General features: G+C 42.5%; 2 protein-coding genes across 2 annotated transcripts in view; one reads left to right on the forward strand and one right to left on the reverse strand.

The window, feature by feature from the left end:
* Nucleotides 1–990: 990 nt before the first annotated feature.
* LOC146559085 (uncharacterized) overlaps nt 991–19,399 on the reverse strand; it is a 72,529-nt gene continuing 54,120 nt past the window's right edge. The window contains exons 4-7 of the mRNA XM_085244760.1: nt 14,673–14,760; nt 12,674–12,786; nt 1,796–1,883; nt 991–1,718 (exon numbers count right to left, since the gene is read on the reverse strand). Of these exons, the coding sequence (XP_085100886.1) occupies nt 1,690–1,718; nt 1,796–1,883; nt 12,674–12,786; nt 14,673–14,760 (318 nt within the window). The 3' untranslated portion in view covers nt 991–1,689. The remainder of the gene's footprint in view (nt 1,719–1,795; nt 1,884–12,673; nt 12,787–14,672; nt 14,761–19,399) is intronic.
* LOC146559086 (amyloid protein-binding protein 2-like) overlaps nt 18,009–19,399 on the forward strand; it is a 35,600-nt gene continuing 34,209 nt past the window's right edge. The window contains exon 1 of the mRNA XM_085244758.1: nt 18,009–18,252. Coding sequence (XP_085100884.1) covers nt 18,232–18,252 — 21 coding nt within the window. The 5' untranslated portion in view covers nt 18,009–18,231. The remainder of the gene's footprint in view (nt 18,253–19,399) is intronic.

Genomic DNA, 19,399 nt, shown 5'->3' on the forward strand with positions numbered 1-19,399 from the left:
TTTTCTATTTTTTCTACTGCAGATGTCACCTCGTCTCCCTCCACCTCTGTTCCATCTTAATTTTCACCTCTCCTCTCCCCTTCTCTCCTAACACTTCTTCCCTCTCTCCTTCATCTTTTTTCACCCCAACCAGTCCCGGCAGTTGACTGCCCCTCGTGAGCCTGGTTCTGCCGGAAGTTTCTGCCCGTTTAAAGGCAGTTTTTCTTCCCCACTGTCGCCTAGTGCTTGCTCAGAGGGGATTGTTGGGGTTTTCTCTTTTCTTTTTTTTCCCTTCTTATTACCATTTTCCTTTATTTACCGATTTGTTTTGTTTACTTTTCTTTTACGTTGTTTCTTTATTTACTTGTTTAACTTTTTTTCAACTTATGTAATAAACTAATAAACCAATTGAATTTATCCTCTGCGTATTTTACATCTAATCTTTAAAGAATATTTCCAAAACATTTTCAAACATCACGATCTGTCTTTTGTTTGCTTGTTAAAACCCCGTAAATGGTGAAGTAAAAACCCTGTGATATGGTTTAAAACATCAAAATAGACTAAACAACTAGTCTAAAACTAAGAGACACAGGATAAAGTTGGTGTGAAGGTTTCAGTCTGTGAATGAATCTAAGCACCATCACCTTAACTTTAAATTCATCTCTGTTACCCTCTTTGTGACTGAACTCTGACCGTGAGCACCACAGCCACTGCGCACCAGTCACACGCACTTTAAATCCATCACAGTAAACCAGTTAGTTTACCTCAGTTTGTTTTGCAGCACATTTCACAACATGCAAAAGCATAATGTGCCATGTACAGACTCAAAATCTGATTTAAAAACATGAGGACTGACCTGTAAGCTTTACATTTACAGTTTATCACATACCACTGAGCAGTTCTTACCTGTAATTCTAAGCCCTCTTCTTCCTTTTCTGGTTTAAAACATCAAATTAGACTAAACAACTAGTCTAAAACCAAGAGACACTTAAATATTAAGTTAAACCTCTGGGGTCGCCGGACGCGTCGGCGCGTCAAAATCACATGACCAATTTAAGACGACACAGCTACAAGATGCACCGATTCAGAGGCTGTATCCCAATTCAGGGTCTGCAGCCTTAAAGGCCGCATTTTAAGGCCGATTACGTCACAGCGACGCGACGAAGGCCTAAAAATAAATGTTGGTTTCAGTTCTATGAAGCTTTGAGTATTTTGGATTAGTAGCACTGCTGTGTTTGTTGCATCATATTGCTGTAATTGTTTATATGCTTTATATATTCTGAGGTAAGTTGATCGATAGTGTTACGTCATATTCTATAAGGATGTTATGTGTTTGTGTACTTTCTGCCCAGTTTGACCCATTTAGCAGAAGCCAGCTTGGTTCCACTTGCCTCTTACCCGTGATTTCAGTGGAAATTTCAAATTCAGGATCTGACACACACTGTTTCATGTCCTACACAGTTCTTGCAAGTTCATAGAAATTTGTGCCTGCCCGAAGGGTAAGTTTCATGTTGGACTCATGGTTCTTTGTTAGTCCAGTTTAGGACAATGTCTCTGACGTATGTATCATATCAAATATATGTCATATCAAAACAACCCCACACCTGCAGTTGTTTCAGTTTTTCACAGGTGTTTCCTGTCAGCCGGTCAACCTCACTCAGGTGGACATCCATATCAGCCAACCAAACGACAAGCTCCTCCCTCTGTGCTTCAAATCCCTCCCACTCTGAGACCAGGAGCTGAGAGAGAGAAAACAAGGGTCAATTATAAAGAAGAGCGAAAAGTGAAACCTCCTGAGAAGGTCTGACTCGCATACCTGCAGTCGACCTATGATTGGCGTTCACGTCATCCCAGCGGCGGCCGCACTCCCTCGCCACTGCCAGCAGCCAAGTCTGCAGGGTGCCCTGGAAGAGCAGAGTTAATGTTCGACTCCTCACATCTCCAATGGTTGTACACGTTGTCATTAACGTGGCTTCACTCCACATCAGCCGCTTTGCTAAAACACCGGTGTCAGCACATAAGGACGCTGTCAGCCTGTCAGCTACGTTGATTAGCTGCGTATATACGAATGTGAATCGCATCATTGGCTGGACTGTGGGATAAGGTGGCCTCGTTCTGATCCCATACGGGAGCAGCCAGTCACTCACTGACTAACACTGCAAAATAGAATTGTTAAAGTATTAATTTTAATTTCAATTCAGGTCAGAATTTTTTTCCGTGCGCAACGCAAATTTTCTGTGCGCAGAGACCGTGCCAGCAGTGCGCAATTGCGCACGCGTGCAGCTTAGAGGGAACATTGCACTGTAGGGATGTTTTCGGCAGCAGGAACTGGGAAATGACTCAAGGATGAGGGAAAGAGCAATGCAGCACCATACGTAAACATCCTTGATGATAACTTGCTCAAGGGCACTATAACAGGACAGTGATGCTAAGCACACAGTTAAGATAACAAAGGAATAAATGGTATATGCCACATTTCTCTAGAAGGCTCTGCTGTTTTTCCTGCAGCAGCACGCAGCTGTCCGAGCGGACGTTTGAACAGTGGAGAAGTTCCCACGTGAAGAACGACGAACAAAGTGCCAGCCACTGCAGCACCATGCTGCCTTTCCAATACAGTTACATTAGCAGATAATTTCCTTTTCTCGGGATGTAACGGCCACTAAACACTTTGCACACACAACACATTTACAGTAAACACTGCACACATTTGCTTTATTAGATTTTTACAGTAACGTTGCATTTTAAGCCTTTTAAATGGTCAAATAAAGTATATAAATATATTTCAAATGCATTTTATCTAACCATCAAAGTCTTAAGTCTCACAGATTTCCCTTTGGTAAACTGTCTTTCTGGGGGAATAACAGCAATGACAATGCAGGTGTTCAAGTACTGCTGACATTCCAAAGACTTCCTGTCCCCTCTAAATGACAAAAGCATTATTCCACAGTGTCAAGGTAACAGGATGAGCCTCATCTGCCAAATGCAAAATCAAATGTGATTTAAAAAGAGAAATCGAGCTCTTAGTTTCTTCCAGGTGCTCGATGTGTGTCCATATGCACCACACCTGCAGAGAAAACATCTGTGAGAGAGTTCTCCAGTGGACCGTTTGGGTTCATGTTTCAGACACATGAGCGTTTGCCACATAACCTCAGCTGACAGAGCCAGCACTCGGCCTGCAACCAGCAGCAACATCCCCACATGCTGGATCCACAAAGGCAGCTCCAACCAGTGGGACAGCCCTCCCACTGGCATGGATACAGCCACACAGGGAGGCAAGCCGCCCACCACCCAAACTCCCAGAGGTGTCCGAAACCCCGGCAGCAAGACATTTATGTGGAGCTGTGTACCAGCACTAGCTCAAACACGTTGGCAGGAGGATTACCGTTTGCCATGACAGCCTGTACGAGTGGGGGGCTGCTGCCGAAGCTGTTCTTCCACTGCGCCCCCGGGTGTTGTGGTTATCCATGAACACACACCACTCCAGTGCAGACACCATCCAACCCCACAGCAATTCAATGCACCACCGCTGTTAGTGTGGCACAAATGTTAAGGCGGTGTTGAATTCTCCCAATTCTTTGAATCTTTGGGCTGAAGGAGGGACAATACTCGGTGTATCAATGCTCAATCAACAATCATTTATTTCCATACAATTCAACAATAAGAGCATTACAACGTCCGGACGGGAGAGATGCTACCAGAGGGTCAGGCACATGTCTCAAAATGGTGACGGGTTGCTCAGCTTTTTATAGTCTCTAGTGGCCCCCAGCTAGTCGTAAAAGCCAAAACATCACATTTTTTCTCTGTTACAGCGCCTAAGTTATGACCTCGGCAGTTGTTTCTCTGCTTTCTGTAAGGTGGGGGTGTGGAATGTGGTCTATCTATCTCCCCTGTCTTTAGACACAGAGTCTCCTGCTTACAACCTTCTCTTCATGATTCAACAATTAAGCATGTCAAGAAAACAGTGTAACACATTCCCAGCAGATCAAGGATACAGAGTGATGCACATTTATCTAATGAACTAATATGTGAATATGTTCTGTTAACTCAAAAGTATAATGAGAACTAAACTACATACAGCTCACACACTCTATATTAAAGGGTATAATGTGATCTACAGCAGTATTCTAATTCAACTACTTTGATTACATATATAAGGTAACATATAATAACAGAATAATCTAATAATTCCCCCTTTTGATCTCTGAAAGAGATCACTTACAACATGCACTCCAGGGTCGCAAGGTCCAAGTTTTCTTGATCCTGAGGCCCTCTGTCCCCCTTTAACGGGTGGACCATATGTGGGATGACCTCTGTGTTCACGCAGTTCAGATGCAAGCAAAGTTAGATTTACAACCATAACAGCAGTTACAGATGACTCTCCCATCACTCCCCAATTCTCCCACAGCTTTATTTTGGTGCTCCAGTTTTCCACTCCCATTTTAATGCCCCCTTATACCTTTCAAATGTACTTAGACTAGAACCTCTGTCTAAGGAGCTTTTAACCTTTATTTTTATTGCTGCAGCTACCAGTGTCTTCCAGTTGGGTGATTCTCAGCTTCTTTCTTCGACCTCCGGGGTTAGACCACCCTTTAGTCATTGCACAGTTCTGGGGATTATTCTGCCCCGATTTCAAACAAAGATCTGTGTGTTTTGGGGTCACCGGCGTGTCCCCCTTTTTGCCAAGAGCCTCTTGAACCTCGTTGGTCTGGTGTTCCTCGTTTTCGCCAACCCCTTCATGGTTATTGCTGTGTTTGTGGGATCCATGTTCTCCAGGAGCCCAAACGTCATGACACTTGACCCCAGTTGCTGTCTCGGCAGTCCCTACATCTGTCCCTGCTGTGAAGGGTCCTCACATCTCCGGGTCCCCGTCTGGTGTCTGTTCCTTTCTCTGCAAGAGACAGAAAACCAAAACACCTCTCTCCCTAGCCTTGATAATCTAATATTGTTATCCATTGTTCTTCTAATGATTCAAATTTGGTTTAAAATATTATGTTCAGGACTTATTCTAATCATAATCTATGTGTGTGTAAAATAAATCAAAAATTAATGAACCATTTCTAAGTCTAACACATTATAAGCTTAAGTTTTACCATAGCTAAATTATTAAACACAGAAATAAAGTCATAAAATGTTCATAACACCATTGTTTGATGTTCGGACTCAACTCCCCCTTTTTGACACACTCCCATGTGTCAATTCATTGGAGCTAGACACTTAAAAGAGAAGGTTAGTGTCATCATATCTGGTAACTGGTCCATCCAGAGCTGTAACATTTTGAAATGTACATACAACAAGCCAAACCACACCTTGGTCACACCAACCCTTTTCTGCCCCGAAGATGTCCAATGCCATCCTAGTATGGACTGTCAAAAGTGGCTTTAACGCTGACTATCCTGACAATCCATTTTATAACGTTTCCTGGTCAGATTTGCCAATCTCTGCACCAGGGTTTTAAACTTTTCGCCATTTCCATTAGTTGTTATTTTTATTTAGTTTCGACTCCAGATTTTCAATTTTTACCAGTTGTAATTAGTTTTTACCAATTCTTTGCTAGTTTAGTTTTTATTTTCTGAAAATCCTTAGTTTCAATTTAGTTTTATTTGTGTTTTGCAAAAATTAAGTGTAACAAAATCCCAGTTCCATCATATCAGTCATGCTCTTCTGGTTATCCTTGGGTGTTGAGACTAATAACTATTAACTCTTGCCGCACCGTGTGGTCCTAATTTTGGTTGAAGTGAATTGATAACCTTTTGAAGGCGATTGTTTCACACCTTTATTTAGATGTCCCAGTCCTGTTGTCTCGGGATACATCACGCTGCCTTATCTGGGGTTAGCTGTTTTCTGGGGATGCGGGTTGAGTGGGTGAGCTCTTCAAGGAGGGGGAGTGTGCTCCCCCTGATGAGGTCTTCTAGGTAAGCTAGGTTAACCTTCTTGTGTGAGCTTTTCAAGTGCACTTTAAGGTTAGTGGGACTTTTAGTTTTATAAATGTCCCTCATGTCCCCCTGATGACCCAGTATTTCATTTTTGCACACTGTAGTACACATTTTAGTTTTTGCTTGTAGCTCGCATACTCTACTTGCCACTCCTCTAATTCCTGATGTTTCTTAGAGAGGGCAACAGTACCTTTAAAATTATATCACATGTGTGGGGGTGTGGCCTTGCCAATTGTTTTGCCCACCTTTTCAAAATGGCTGGCGTGCCCACAAGCACATTTCATGGAAAAAGAAAGGTAAGCTTGATATTTACATTTAAAATGTTTTGTTAAACTCAGATTTTTATTTTATTCTTTTTGCAAGTACCCCTCCTCGGTGGCGAGAAACTGTTCGTGTGGTCAAGTGGGTGCTCTGGAAACAAACGCTCAGGACAGAACAGTTATCAGTCATGTACTTCCTACAAATTTTGCATATGTTTTATTTCATATTGATCCTCTGAGTGTAATGGTACATTTTAATTTGAATTTATCCAAACTAAACACAATATTTTCTTTATTTACTTTGCTCTTGTTCTTTTTCAGTACCACATCCTATCAAATGTCCCTGTCGATTATATTCTACATTTAATAACTTACTATTTCAAGTGAGAACCTAAATCACGTGGACCAATGTTTATTATTGCATATCTCTATTCTGAATGTGGCCAGTCATTCATAGGTATTGTTCAATTTTGGCGATTTTCCTCTATAAAATTTAATTGACTTTTTACAGTGGCCTGCTATGGTTAATAATAACATATTCCAGTCATGAGTGGTATCAAAAGTCTTCTCCACTGTAGCATTTGGCATTCCCAATAATATAACATGATACCTTACTCAAAACACAGCTAATATAGCACAGTTTTCTTAATGCAAACATCGGTAACTCAAAATCAGCAACCACAGTGTTAAGTCTGCAGTTCATACTTATGTGAAGCTAGAGTCTCCTCCTCCAGTCTCTCTTATCCTCCTGCTCCTGAAAAAACAAAACAAAACAAAGCGAAGCATCCACCCTTCTCTTGTCGGCTGGGTGAATTGTTTATGAATTGTTTATTGGCATTTACTAATCCTAAAGTTGGTGCAGTCATTGTCTCAGTATCAAGTCAGTCAAAACTTTTAGTCGTCAGTCCATCACAGTCCATTCACATGCATACCTCCATACACATTCATACCAGATGTTGCTGATAATGGAGTCTCACGCGCAACCTATTCGAGCCTCCATCACCAGCAAGATGACGTCATCATTTTAAAGGAAAACAATTCCTTGTTGTTTTTTGGGCCGGATTGACTCGGTGCAATCCTTTAGACTCAGAACTTCTCAGTGTTCCCTATAAGTGAATTTCTCCCAAGCCAATTACAATCATGGAGAAGCACACTTTGCAACTGTTTACAGTAATAATATTTTATAGCGCTTTAAATTTCAATCTTTCAGGCCTGGTTTAAAGAGCTGATTGTTAAATCATGAACTCACAAAATATCAACATATCACCACCGGTGGATCACACCTCTCAGATGTTTTTTCTCCAGTGCACTGTAACAAAAACGAAAACAGACATAACCAACAAAATACTACTAAAATAACACAAACTAGGGCCTGTTGCAGACATGTCCAAGCATAAAACTATCCCTCTCTCGCTTACGAGAAAGAACACAAGCCAAAGCTCACTGATAAAATCAAGCTAGCGCTAAACAAAACCAAACAATCAACCAGAAATTCACAGGAATATTTTGCTTCCTGCCGGGACAATATTGTGTGGGAATGAGAACCTCAGGTGCCGTAACACCTTTTGTTCCTCCTTGAATTAAAACTCAATCACAGAAAATGCCGTACTCCGACCTAAACTTACACTATTAATTCATCATTTTCACTCTGTGCCACTGTTCCTCATCAGGGCTGTGTGAAGCACAGCAAAGAATTCAGTCAAGGCCTTGAGCCATAAACAGACATCACGCACAGACATTGTTTTCATAACCAAACTTTTTTAGACCTTATTCCTAAAATCTACATAAATGCCCTCTGGGTGACATATAACACATTCTAAGTCATCAATGGCTCCTCATAAAAATTATGCATTGGGATGTTTGTGTGCAGCATTTTGCATATCAGCATAAGCAAAGCATTCTTCATTGCATCAGCGTGTATGTGTGTGTGCGTGTGTGTGTGTGTGTGTGTGTGTGTGTGTGTGTGTGTGTTCATCACTTTCCTGTTCTGGTGTTCTGGGTAAACCACGGCCTGAAGCGTGCCCTGGGGTCCTGCCCCCCTCCTTTTCAGTTTGTTTGCGACCATTGCTGCTGCTGCTGCTCAAAATTCAGTCCGTCCTGGTTCTGACCCCAATTGGGGCAGTCCTTTCTCCAGTGTCGATGTTCACCGCAGGTGAAACCTGCATCTTCTTCTGTGTTTTTGTCCATTCTGAGGTGCCTTCTGTCCTCAGTTACTCCTCTTGTCTCGGTCACGCCCTTTTTCGCCACCCGATCATCCGTGTTGGTCCATCACTGTCCTGCACAGTGTGAATGCAAAGTTATCAAGGTCAGCATTCTTTCGCTCGGCCTTACTTTTCATTCGGGCTTGGCGGGCGTCTCTTTACAGCTCTGTCAGCTGACGCAGTCTGGGAATTTTCCCCCATGTAGTGAAACGGGCCTTAGGTTTAGTGCTCTCCGTCTCGGCTGCATGAGATCACATTCCTGCAGGTCTGTTGACATTCTCAGGTCGTTGTTGTGGGTCCAGCTGTTGCAGCATTTGGTCAGTGTCACGTATGGGGGAGAGCAGGAGTCCAGTCAGCCTCGGCTTTCAGGGCCGGCAAAGCAGCCTGTAATTAAATATGTATAGAAAAAACAAAAACAAAACAAAAAACAAAAACAAACAAAAAACAAAAACAAAAACAAACGAACAGGAAAATGTTGTTGTGTTGGCTGTGTTATTCAGAGGGGAGACAACGGGGCCAGGCCCTGTGTCAGCCTTCTCTCCCCCTTTTTTTGTTTTTTGTCTCCCGATATAATCAACTCCTAACCCACCAAGTTGACAGGACAACACAGGTACATGTTAAAATTCTTAAGATCATGTTTAAAAACCCAAAAAAGGAACTTTCTTTCATTCAGTAATCACTTTTATTAATCAATCAACAGAAAACATGTCACAATTTGACTCTTTTAACCACTAAATTTGTTGCGTCTTGCCTGGTTGGTTAGACCAGTGTTCCTTTTTTTTTTTTTTTAGTTAAATTGTTGTCCTGCAACCCAGAGGGTTTCTTTGTCAGTAATGTATAGACTTCATCATTTAAGTATGTTAATTTTTCTTTAACCTTGCTGGAAAATCTTCACGTGTTCATGAGTGTAAGCTGTTTCTTCATTGCGTGTATGTGCATTTGTATAAAAGCAGGTTAATTTTATCTTTTCTCAAACTAGGCGTTACCTTAAAAGGAGCCTTTCTCTCAGATTTCTCTGCTTGTGTGTTTTTGTTTCACCTTTTTGTTGTGATGCTCCGGACGCCTTCCCAACCTCCACAAGTCCGTTGGCCCCAATTTTATGTGTTAAAACTTCTCTTAATTTCTCCTCTAATTCTCTCCTTGCTGCTGTCTTTTTCACAGCTGCTGATTCGTGCTGGGTGTGGTTCCCATTACCTATAATTTTGCTTCGGCCGCTGTGCTTGTGGGGGCAGTTGGTCCAGGTCCGCAGCTTCCTGTATTAACACACTAAGAGATTTATTTAATTTCATTTTCATCACTGTTAAACAGATAAGCAGGCAACCCGCCTACCTTGACAGCGTAAACTGTACGCCAGTCTCCCAACACATTCCTCTCTGTACTCCTCCATAATTCTCCACTACACACCTCTTACTATCTCTCCTTTTTATTTTTATTACACCACAGAGTAATACACCCAATTATGCCCGTCTATCTCTATGTGGCTCCAAATTCCCTCTTTATTTAATTTCACACTCGTCAGGGGACAGGCACACAACAATTTCAACCACTGAAACGAGGAATTCAACCTTTTTATATTTCTTTACTAATCTAGACTCAACGTTTGTTCGCAAAATGTGTCTTGTTCTAGTCCGGAATAAATGTGAACCCGTGATTACACGGCCGTTCCAGTGTTATTTCCGTAGCTATGCGGGGGCCCTCACCTCCCCAAGTCACCACCTCGGCACCCGGACGCCGCCGGTCCTGGCCACGCGTCCACGGACAGGAGGGTCGCCACTCCTAGGGCAAAGTTCCACAGGTACACTAGGCATCAACCTTTGATCCTAAAATGTGTATTTGCTCTAATGTCCTCCTAATCAAACACATCAACCGTCACTGTCACTGTGTTCACGCTTCACACTCCACACAAAAAACACACTCAGAGCGCGCCTCACTCACACTCTCACTCAGTGCGCGCTTTACACACAAGACAGCACCCAGAGCGCGCCTCGCAGCTTCACACACACACTCTCACCCAGAGCGCGCTTTCACACTCACACACAACACTTTTCCTCAGCGGGAATTTTACACAGAAACCTCTGAGCTCAACTATTAGATCTTCTGAAAGCACACTGCACCATAGACCAAAATACCCTTTTCTCTGCGCTTATGACCGCCACAACGGGGCAAAGTCGCATCATAAAAGTGATGCTTGCATCCCCGAAGTTATACCTGACATCATAAACCAGGTGTTGCTATGTACTAAATTTTTACTTTGTATTATGACCGCAGCCCTTTATACTCGACTGACGCCACAAACCACCGTCAAAACCTCTATCCAATGTACTAAAACTAGCACCAACCACTACTGCACTTCACGGCCGCACCACCGGAACACGCCGTATCATAAACCAAACCTACGGACGTGTTTCGCTCTCGCGTTGCCAGCGTTCAACTGCACCGTGAAGCCAGCATCTGCTTTTCCTTAAATCAACTTCTATTTCATAGCCGGCAAAAGCCAGGACGTCACTGACACCATAAACAAAATAAACAAACCTCGACTTCAATGTACTGGACTAATGGCCGCGTCTTCAGAATAAATTCTAATGTATTATTGCTACAGAAGCCAGTATTAGACAAAATTAAATGTGGAAGGTAAAGTGGCTGCAACTAGTCCAACGTAGTATGTTATTAGTATCTCGGTAGAAGCAGTTTACTGCAACTAGTCCAACGTAGTATGTTATTAGTATCTCGGTAGAAGCAGTTTATTTAACACACTGGAATTCAGCCTCAACTTATGTTGTTAGTATCTTGCGCCAAAAACCAGACACCGACAAATTTACTGTGAAAATACATGTGACTCAGCGAACAGATTAATTTGGAAAGCCCAATATGCACATTTGGTATTTATAATACAACAGGCTGTGCTTACCTTTTTATTTTTGGACCGGTCCTCTGTTCACCTCGCCTCACGATCTCACCAAAGGTCAAATCTGCACCTCCTCAGCACACCAAAGATCCGGGTCACAAGGCACCAAGTTGTTGAATTCTCCCAATTCTTTGAATCTTTGGGCTGAAGGAGGGACAATACTCGGTGTATCAATGCTCAATCAACAATCATTTATTTCCATACAATTCAACAGTCAGAGCATTACAACGTCCGGACGGGAGAGATGCTACCAGAGGGTCAGGCACATGTCTCAAAATGGTGACGGGTTGCTCAGCTTTTTATAGTCTCTAGTGGCCCCCAGCTAGTCGTAAAAGCCAAAACCTCACATTTTTTCTCTGTTACAGCGCCTAAGTTATGACCTCGGCAGTTGTTTCTCTGCTTTCTGTAAGGTGGGGGTGTGGAATGTGGTCTATCTATCTCCCCTGTCTTTAGACACAGAGTCTCCTGCTTACAACCTTCTCTTCATGATTCAACAATTAAGCATGTCAAGAAAACAGTGTAACACATTCCCAGCAGATCAAGGATACAGAGTGATGCACATTTATCTAATGAACTAATATGTGAATATGTTCTGTTAACTCAAAAGTATAATGAGAACTAAACTACATACAGCTCACACACTCTATATTAAAGGGTATAATGTGATCTACAGCAGTATTCTAATTCAACTACCTTGATTACATATATAAGGTAACATATAATAACAGAATAATCTAATATTGATTACCGTTTGCCATGACAGCCTGTACGAGTGGGGGGGCTGCTGCCGAAGCTGTTCTTCCACTGCGCCCCCGGGTGTTGTGGTTATCCATGAACACACACCACTCCAGTGCAGACACCATCCAACCCCACAGCAATTCAATGCACCACCGCTGTTAGTGTGGCACAAATGTTAAGGCGGCAAAGAACTGCAGAGTTTTTCTGATTCCTCTCGTGTTTTTGTGATTCATCTGCCCCCCCCCTCTCATTTCCCCCCATTCATAAGCTCCTCCTCCAAGTACTCCTCCCATCTTCAAAATACTCTCTCCCTCTCTGTCCTTCTGCACGTCCTTTTCAGCTTAATGTCTCTGTTGGTTGTTTTCTCCTTCCTCAGTCTCCACCTTCACAACTCATAATACGCCTTTACTTCACCTCGCTGCTTATCCCACTTTACTTTTGAATACTTCCTCATCCCACCACCAAGCCTCCTTGTTCCATTTCCTCTGTGCAGAGGCTGCCCCGAACACCTCCTCAGCAGGTTGATTACGGCTTTAGTCACCAATACCTCATCTCAAGTCTTTCCTGACTTCTGCACAACATTTTTTGCTGGTATTTAAGTACAGCCTCGTTTTCATCGCCTTGTGCATGTGTGATGATGTGCTTCAAACGTAAGACCTTAAGCAGCAGACTCCACAGCATGCCTCTGCCCAGGTTATCGACAGCTACATCCAGCCATGCTGCAAACCTGGAGGTCAGGCCCAGCCTCCTTGCCAGCCAGCCGTCCACTGCTGCACAGAGAACAGTGGGGCTTAGATGGGATTAAACAGTTCTTATCTGCACTAAGAACAGTGTGAAGCTCATATTCAAGCAGCCCATGCAGACAGTTCTTACTTGTCATATGGAAAACACAAGTGATAAAAACTTCATCAAAGCTTAATGGACTCCGCCATAATATATTATTGCTTATAGATAAAAAGCTGGTGTCAAAACATCATCACCAGGACCCTGAATTCACCCGCAATGTACATCAGGACAAAACATGGACTCACAAAGACCAGCACCTTACTAATACCTTAATAATGCTTAATAGTGCAGCATTGTTATAAAGTGCTACACTTATTTCCTGAACGTTTACATTAGTCACACATCACTGTCAACATTATATTCAAACAGACCATTTATACTATCATATATAACTCACTGTAGCTAATTCATTTCTACGTTACTCCCTTCCTTCTTTGGTTATTTCAGCACTACCTGCACAGTTACGTTGTTACATTATCTGTGCAAAATCGACAAAAATCTGTTTCTTCAGTTATTTATAAAGATCTGTTCAGGGTTTACGGATGGGTGACAAATTAAAGGAAAACTTAGCAAAGTCTCTTAGTACAGTTTTAGGATTAAAATAGGAGCTTCCATGCTCTGTGAGAAAAGAAGGAGGACAAATCAGGCCTGATTGTTTAAGACCTTGTATGTGAGGAGCAGGATTTTGAATTCTGGATTTAACAGGAAGCCAAAACAGGAGAAATCTGCTCTCTCTTTCTAGTCCCTGTCAGGACTCTTGCTGCAGCATTTTGGATCAGCTGAAGGCTTTTCAGGGAGTTTTTAGGACTTCCTGATAATAATGAATTACAGTCGTCCAGCCTGGAAGTAATAAATGCATGAACTAGTTTTTCAGCATCACTCTGAGACAGGATATTTCTAACTTAAGAGATGTTGCGCAAATGGAAGAAAGCAGTCTTACATATTTGTTTAATATGTGCATTGAAGGACATGTCCTGGTCAAAAATGACTCCAAGGTTCCTCACAGCGTTACTGGAGGCCAAGGTAATGCCATCCAGAGTAAGAATCTGCTTAGATACCATATTTCTAGGCTCTTCAGGGCCGAGTACAATAACCTCAGTTTGATCTGAATTAAGAAGCAGAAAGTTAGCGGCCATCCAGGTCTTTATGTCTTTAAGACATTCCTGCAGTTTAACTCATTGGTGTGTGTTATCTGGCTTCATGGACAGATAGAGCTGGGTGTCATCTGCATAGCAGTGTAAATGTATGCTGCCTTCTAATGATGCTGCCTAAGGGAAGCATGTATAATGTAAACAGAATTGGTCCTAGCACTGAACCCTGTGGAACTCCATAATTAACCTCAGTGTGTGAAGAGGACTCTCCATTTACATGCACAAACTGGAGTCTATTAGATAGATATGATACAAACCACTGCAGCACAGTACCTGTAATACCTACAGCATGTTCTAATCGCTCTAATAGGATATTATGGTCGACAGTATCGAACGCTGCACTGAAGTCTAGCAGGACAAGCACAGACATGAGTCCACTGTCAGAGGCCATAGAAGGATCCTTTTAAATAGTCCAGAGTATGTGAAGCATTGTGGGTTAATTTATTATTAAACTGAGGCAGATAAAGTGCTTGAAGTTTACAGAATAAAGCGCTGTATGGTTAAAGGTAACTTTGAGTCTAAAGTGCCTTATGTGGTCAGTAAGACCTAAAAAAAGTATTTTAAATAGTCTTGAAATGCCCCTCTTCACATATGGTACATGTATGATCAACTGCATATACCTGCTTAGGAGAAATGCAGAAATTATTCAAGTTATTTTCAGCAAAGTCATTCAAAAGTTGTGCTCACAGATCCAGCGAGCTAAGCAGAGGGTGCATTACCATCAAGAGATACACGCAGTGAGTAAAGAGGGAGAAACACTACTGGTAAGCAGCCCATGCAGCAAACACCAGCCAATCCTGATGTATCCTGAAAAACACAGAGACATGACAAACTGAGACTCACACAGTACTTGATACACTTAAGGCCAGCTCACAATTTCTACACATTTTTCAAGTGTGGTCATTCTGCTTCAGCAGCTTCCCAACACACCAAAATGCTCCAGCAGGCAACAAGCTGCTTTATGTTCACAGCACCAGTTAAGTGACTCGTTATACAAACACACAGCAATGTAACACAACTGAGTGTTTCTCACCAACTATATTCGGCCAGTAAAGCAGTAAATTGGTCATGTGATTTTGACGCGCCGACGTGTCCGGCGACCCCAGAGGTTTAACTTAATATTTAAGTGTCTCTTGGTTTTAGACTAGTTGTTTAGTCTATTTTGATGTTTTAAACCATATCACAGGGTTTTTACTTCACCATTTACGGGGTTTTAACAAGCAAACAAAAGACAGATCGTGATGTTTGAAAATGTTTTGGAAATATTCTTTAAAGATTAGATGTAAAATACGCAGAGGATAAATTCAATTGGTTTATTAGTTTATTACATAAGTTGAAAAAAAGTTAAACAAGTAAATAAAGAAACAACGTAAAAGAAAAGTAAACAAAACAAATCGGTAAATAAAGGAAAATGGTAATAAGAAGGGAAAAAAAAGAAAAGAGAAAACCCCAACAATCCCCTCTGAGCAAGCACTAGGCGACAGTGGGGAAGAAAAACTGCCTTTAAACGGGCAGAAACTTCCGGCAGAACCAGGCTCACGAGGGGCAGTCAACTGCCGGGACTGGTTGGGGTGAAAAAAGATGAAGGAGAGAGGGAAGAAGTGTTAGGAGAGAAGGGGAGAGGAGAGGTGAAAATTAAGATGGAACAGAGGTGGAGGGAGACGAGGTGACATCTGCAGTAGAAAAAATAGAAAAAGTAGAAAAAGCAGGAGTGTCCCTCCTCCAGAAGAAGCGGAAACGTTTTTTCTTCTTTTCCATGAGCTTTTCCACGACCACTTTTTTCTCTAGGATGAGGGTTCTCAGCTGATCGGTTGTTTCTTCAACTTCCTTCTCAAGTTTCTGGCATCTTTGCTCCATTTCTTTTAATAGATTGCACTTATCTGTATTTTGCTGTTGTTTTTCCTCGTGCATCTTTTCTAACTGCTCATTTCTTCTCTCCAAGTCCTGGAGAATACGTTTTTTTTCTTCTTCCTGTTGCTCTTTCTCTTGAAGAAGCTCTTTATTTTTGCACTCTGTTTCATCCAGCCTGACTTTCAGCACTTCGTATTTTTTCTTTATGCCTTTGAGTTGGTCCTGCATTTGTGTGACCCCTTCCTTTTTCTGTCCGAGGATTTGTGCAGTTTGTTCCATAGCTTCATCAAGCGTTCCTTGGAGCGCCTGATTCTTTTGCTCCATGTTTTGGAGATCCCTTTGCATCTCCCCAATAGTAGCATTCGCGCGTTGAAGCTGGGCAGACGTTTCTTTTAATTCAGCACTCTTTGTCTTGTTTTCCTTCATCAGGACCAAAATCCTCTCTCGTGCTTCACCAAACTTTCCTTCCCAGGCCTCACTAATAATTTTTGTGTAAGGCTGGCGTTGCTGTTGTTTTTCCAGCTCTTGATTTCGTGCTTCCAATTGTCTGCACTTCTCCTCCAGTTGAAGCTTCTCTTCTTCAATTTGTTTAATTTTTGCATGTAGGTCGGAGTTTTCCTGTAATGTCCTTTGGACTGATGAGGCACCAATGGATCGTGTCATATCAGGCTTACCTCTTGCAGTGAGTGGCCGGCCAGACCTCGAAGGAGAGGCAGCAAGATTGTTTATTCCTTGTTGGTGTTTTCGTGGATACATTTTTAATCCTGTGCACAGTGACTCTGAAGAGGTTTACAAATACTTTCAAATGTATCTCTGGTCGAACGTTTGAAGGCTGCGAACAAACTGACTAAAACTTGCTGCTCCTGACCCCTATTTATAGAAAAACTTCAAAGGATCAAAGGCATGTCCTTGTGACATCATCACATGTCCTTGTGACATCATCACTCTTTATGAATCAGATTGTCACATGACATTTTAGAATGGGGATGTTTGTTTGTTTTTAAACCGTTTTCAAATTTAACCCTCTGTGGTCCAGGGTAGAATTGGCCGTTCTTGACTACTACTGAAAACAAGAGGTCTGCTCTGTGGGTTGAACCATTTGTTAATGGTGGAGGGGGGTAACACTATGCAATATATTCAGTTTTAGAATTTATATTCACTGTTAACTGTAACTGCACTTAAAGTGTTAATACTATCTTATTTTAATAAACAACACTGTCATATGTAAAACTAGGGTGGCACTTGGGGTGGCAAGAGATCATTTTAGGGTGACACTTGCCACCCCATGCCACCCTTCTAGATCCGCCTCTGCAAGCATTATGACAAACTTTAAATAAGTATTTACGACTTTGGTGTAAAAATTCTGAACTCACAACGACTGACATAAGTGGACTACTTCCCACATTCACTGAAATGCAACAAACGCCATATACGCGTTAGACACTAGTGATGTGACGTTCTGTATCGAGGCTTCGAAGCGTGTGTCGAGTAATGGAGGAGGCGTTTCCGCGAAGCGCATATCGAGGCTTGCTTCATTTATGGGAGGAGCTGAAAATGATGACGTCCGAAGCCTCGCTGCCCGGCTGTACCACGTGACTGGTTCAGGAAGCGGTTCAAACTTTGCCGCAAATAATCATTTTCCATACTGCCAGCATAAATATACACAGTATACTGCCATCACTACAATATAGATGTTTTACACACTCCTTTTGTTGTTGACATTTACAGGCTGTGTGCAAAATGCCACACTCTTCAAATTCATGCCAACTAATATTTTTACGTCCAGTAGGTGTCCTGCTAGAGCAAATGAAGCTTCAAGAAGCTTCGCGTTGAGGTGAACCAATTGGATGAAAAGCTTCAGTGCTTCATGAGGCTTCATCTGCCCATCACTATTAGACACTATATATTGCAAACTTTCATCTGCTATGTGCCACCAGTATCGTCTGACTGAACGTACCTTCGGGGGTCGCTGTGGGGAGAGTCAGCTAGCGTTATTCAGCAGCACCACCACACGGTGGGGCTGTTATCACTGGTTTGAACTGTGGCTGCACTCGTCGCACACTGACAGCTTGGTATGACTTCGCATACTAAGTAAAAGTGCTGTTTTGCATTTTCCCGGATAAGACTGAAAACCCCGTCTGAAGTCGAAACCCCCCACCCCTGTATGTGATTCGGGTTGCGTTCACTCGTATTAGAACTCGCAGATCAACTGACCTGTAGAGTCAGATCATGTGACAGAATGGAGGCGTCGCTGAAAAACATTCACCCGTTCACCACATACACATACCGCCAGGAGCCCATTTCACAATAAACGGATAAGGCGACAAACACCCCTGTCCAACTCAGCTCGTAACGTTTATTTCCTCACACTGCAATGAAATGAGGGGAGCATGGGGGCCAAGGAGTCGAGGATAGGATTCCTGTCATATGACGAGGCCGTTAAGAGAGGTAAGCCAAAAATCGTGGGAAGTAGAAATCTGTCGTTGCGCTAGGTTAGCTGTCTGCTTTTGGGCTAGCCATATGGAAAAGAGAACGTCCTGACCACCCGTTAAAGTGTAACGCTTTAACTGGGTTCACCTGTTATACGAAGTAGACGCCGGGTATAAAGTAAACGCACGGCCTCGATGGAATTGTTGTGCCCAGTATTCATTTCGGCATTAAAATTTGTCGAAAAGCTTCCTTATTTTTTCTGATGTTTAGTTAATCACTAGCTGAGCATGTATTTTCCGCAGTCGTTTGCCCTCGTAAGAGACAACGCTGGGTTGCAGCGGAAAGCGTATGTGGATAATGAAATCTTGAAAAATAACGTAGTTAAACAGTCGCTGTGTAAAATCTGACCGCGCCGAATTTAATTATTATTCCTTATAGCATAGAGATAATCCTGAAGTATTTTTATGAAGCGCGTGTCTTTATTTAAGTGCAAGGTCTAGTTAAATTGGCAGGTTGTTGAACTACGCTTGGTTTGACGTCCTGTCCAGCTAATTGCTGTGGGAGCTAGTGCTGGCTAGCGAGGAGGGATGGGCTGCGCGGACAGTATTTGGAGAAACAGTTGTGAAAGAAATCTCGAATCCGTGCTTGAATATATTTTTCATTTATATATATTTTTGGATGGCATCACAGGTTGCCTCTGTATCAAGCTAACTGCAGCTGACTAACGTTTATGTCTGTGCTGCTACCACTAGCTTGCTTGTCTAGTAGCTAGACAGTTAGCTGGCTTTCACCTAAGTTGTCAGTGGGGAATGCCTCCAGACTGTTTGTTGCAGCCCTCGTCTCCCGGTTTTCAAACCGAGCCATGTGCTGCTTAATCGTTACTGTTGTTGCTAGTGAGCTGTCAGGTTCTGCGGAGCCTAGCGTCCACCAGCTAGCCGTGTAGTTGGAGCGGAACAACAACCAGTTGTGCTTTAAATAGCTGCCGCTGCAGTCAGTCTCTTAAAAATGATCAGGTGGGCTTTTTAACACTGGGGAAGCCATTGGCTGGTCTCTGGTAAACAAACAAGCGTTGACAGGCCTGTAATCTAATGCAGCGTCATGATGTATTTCAGCTCGTATGGGCTTTACTGGAAGCATTTTGTTGTCAGGTTAGTTTAAGTACGCA

This window comes from Mchenga conophoros, linkage group LG14 (genome assembly GCF_057382185.1).
Source record: "Mchenga conophoros isolate Kocher_MC1m ecotype Shallow Benthic linkage group LG14, M_conophoros_male_GT1.1, whole genome shotgun sequence".
NCBI lineage: Eukaryota > Metazoa > Chordata > Actinopteri > Cichliformes > Cichlidae > Mchenga > Mchenga conophoros.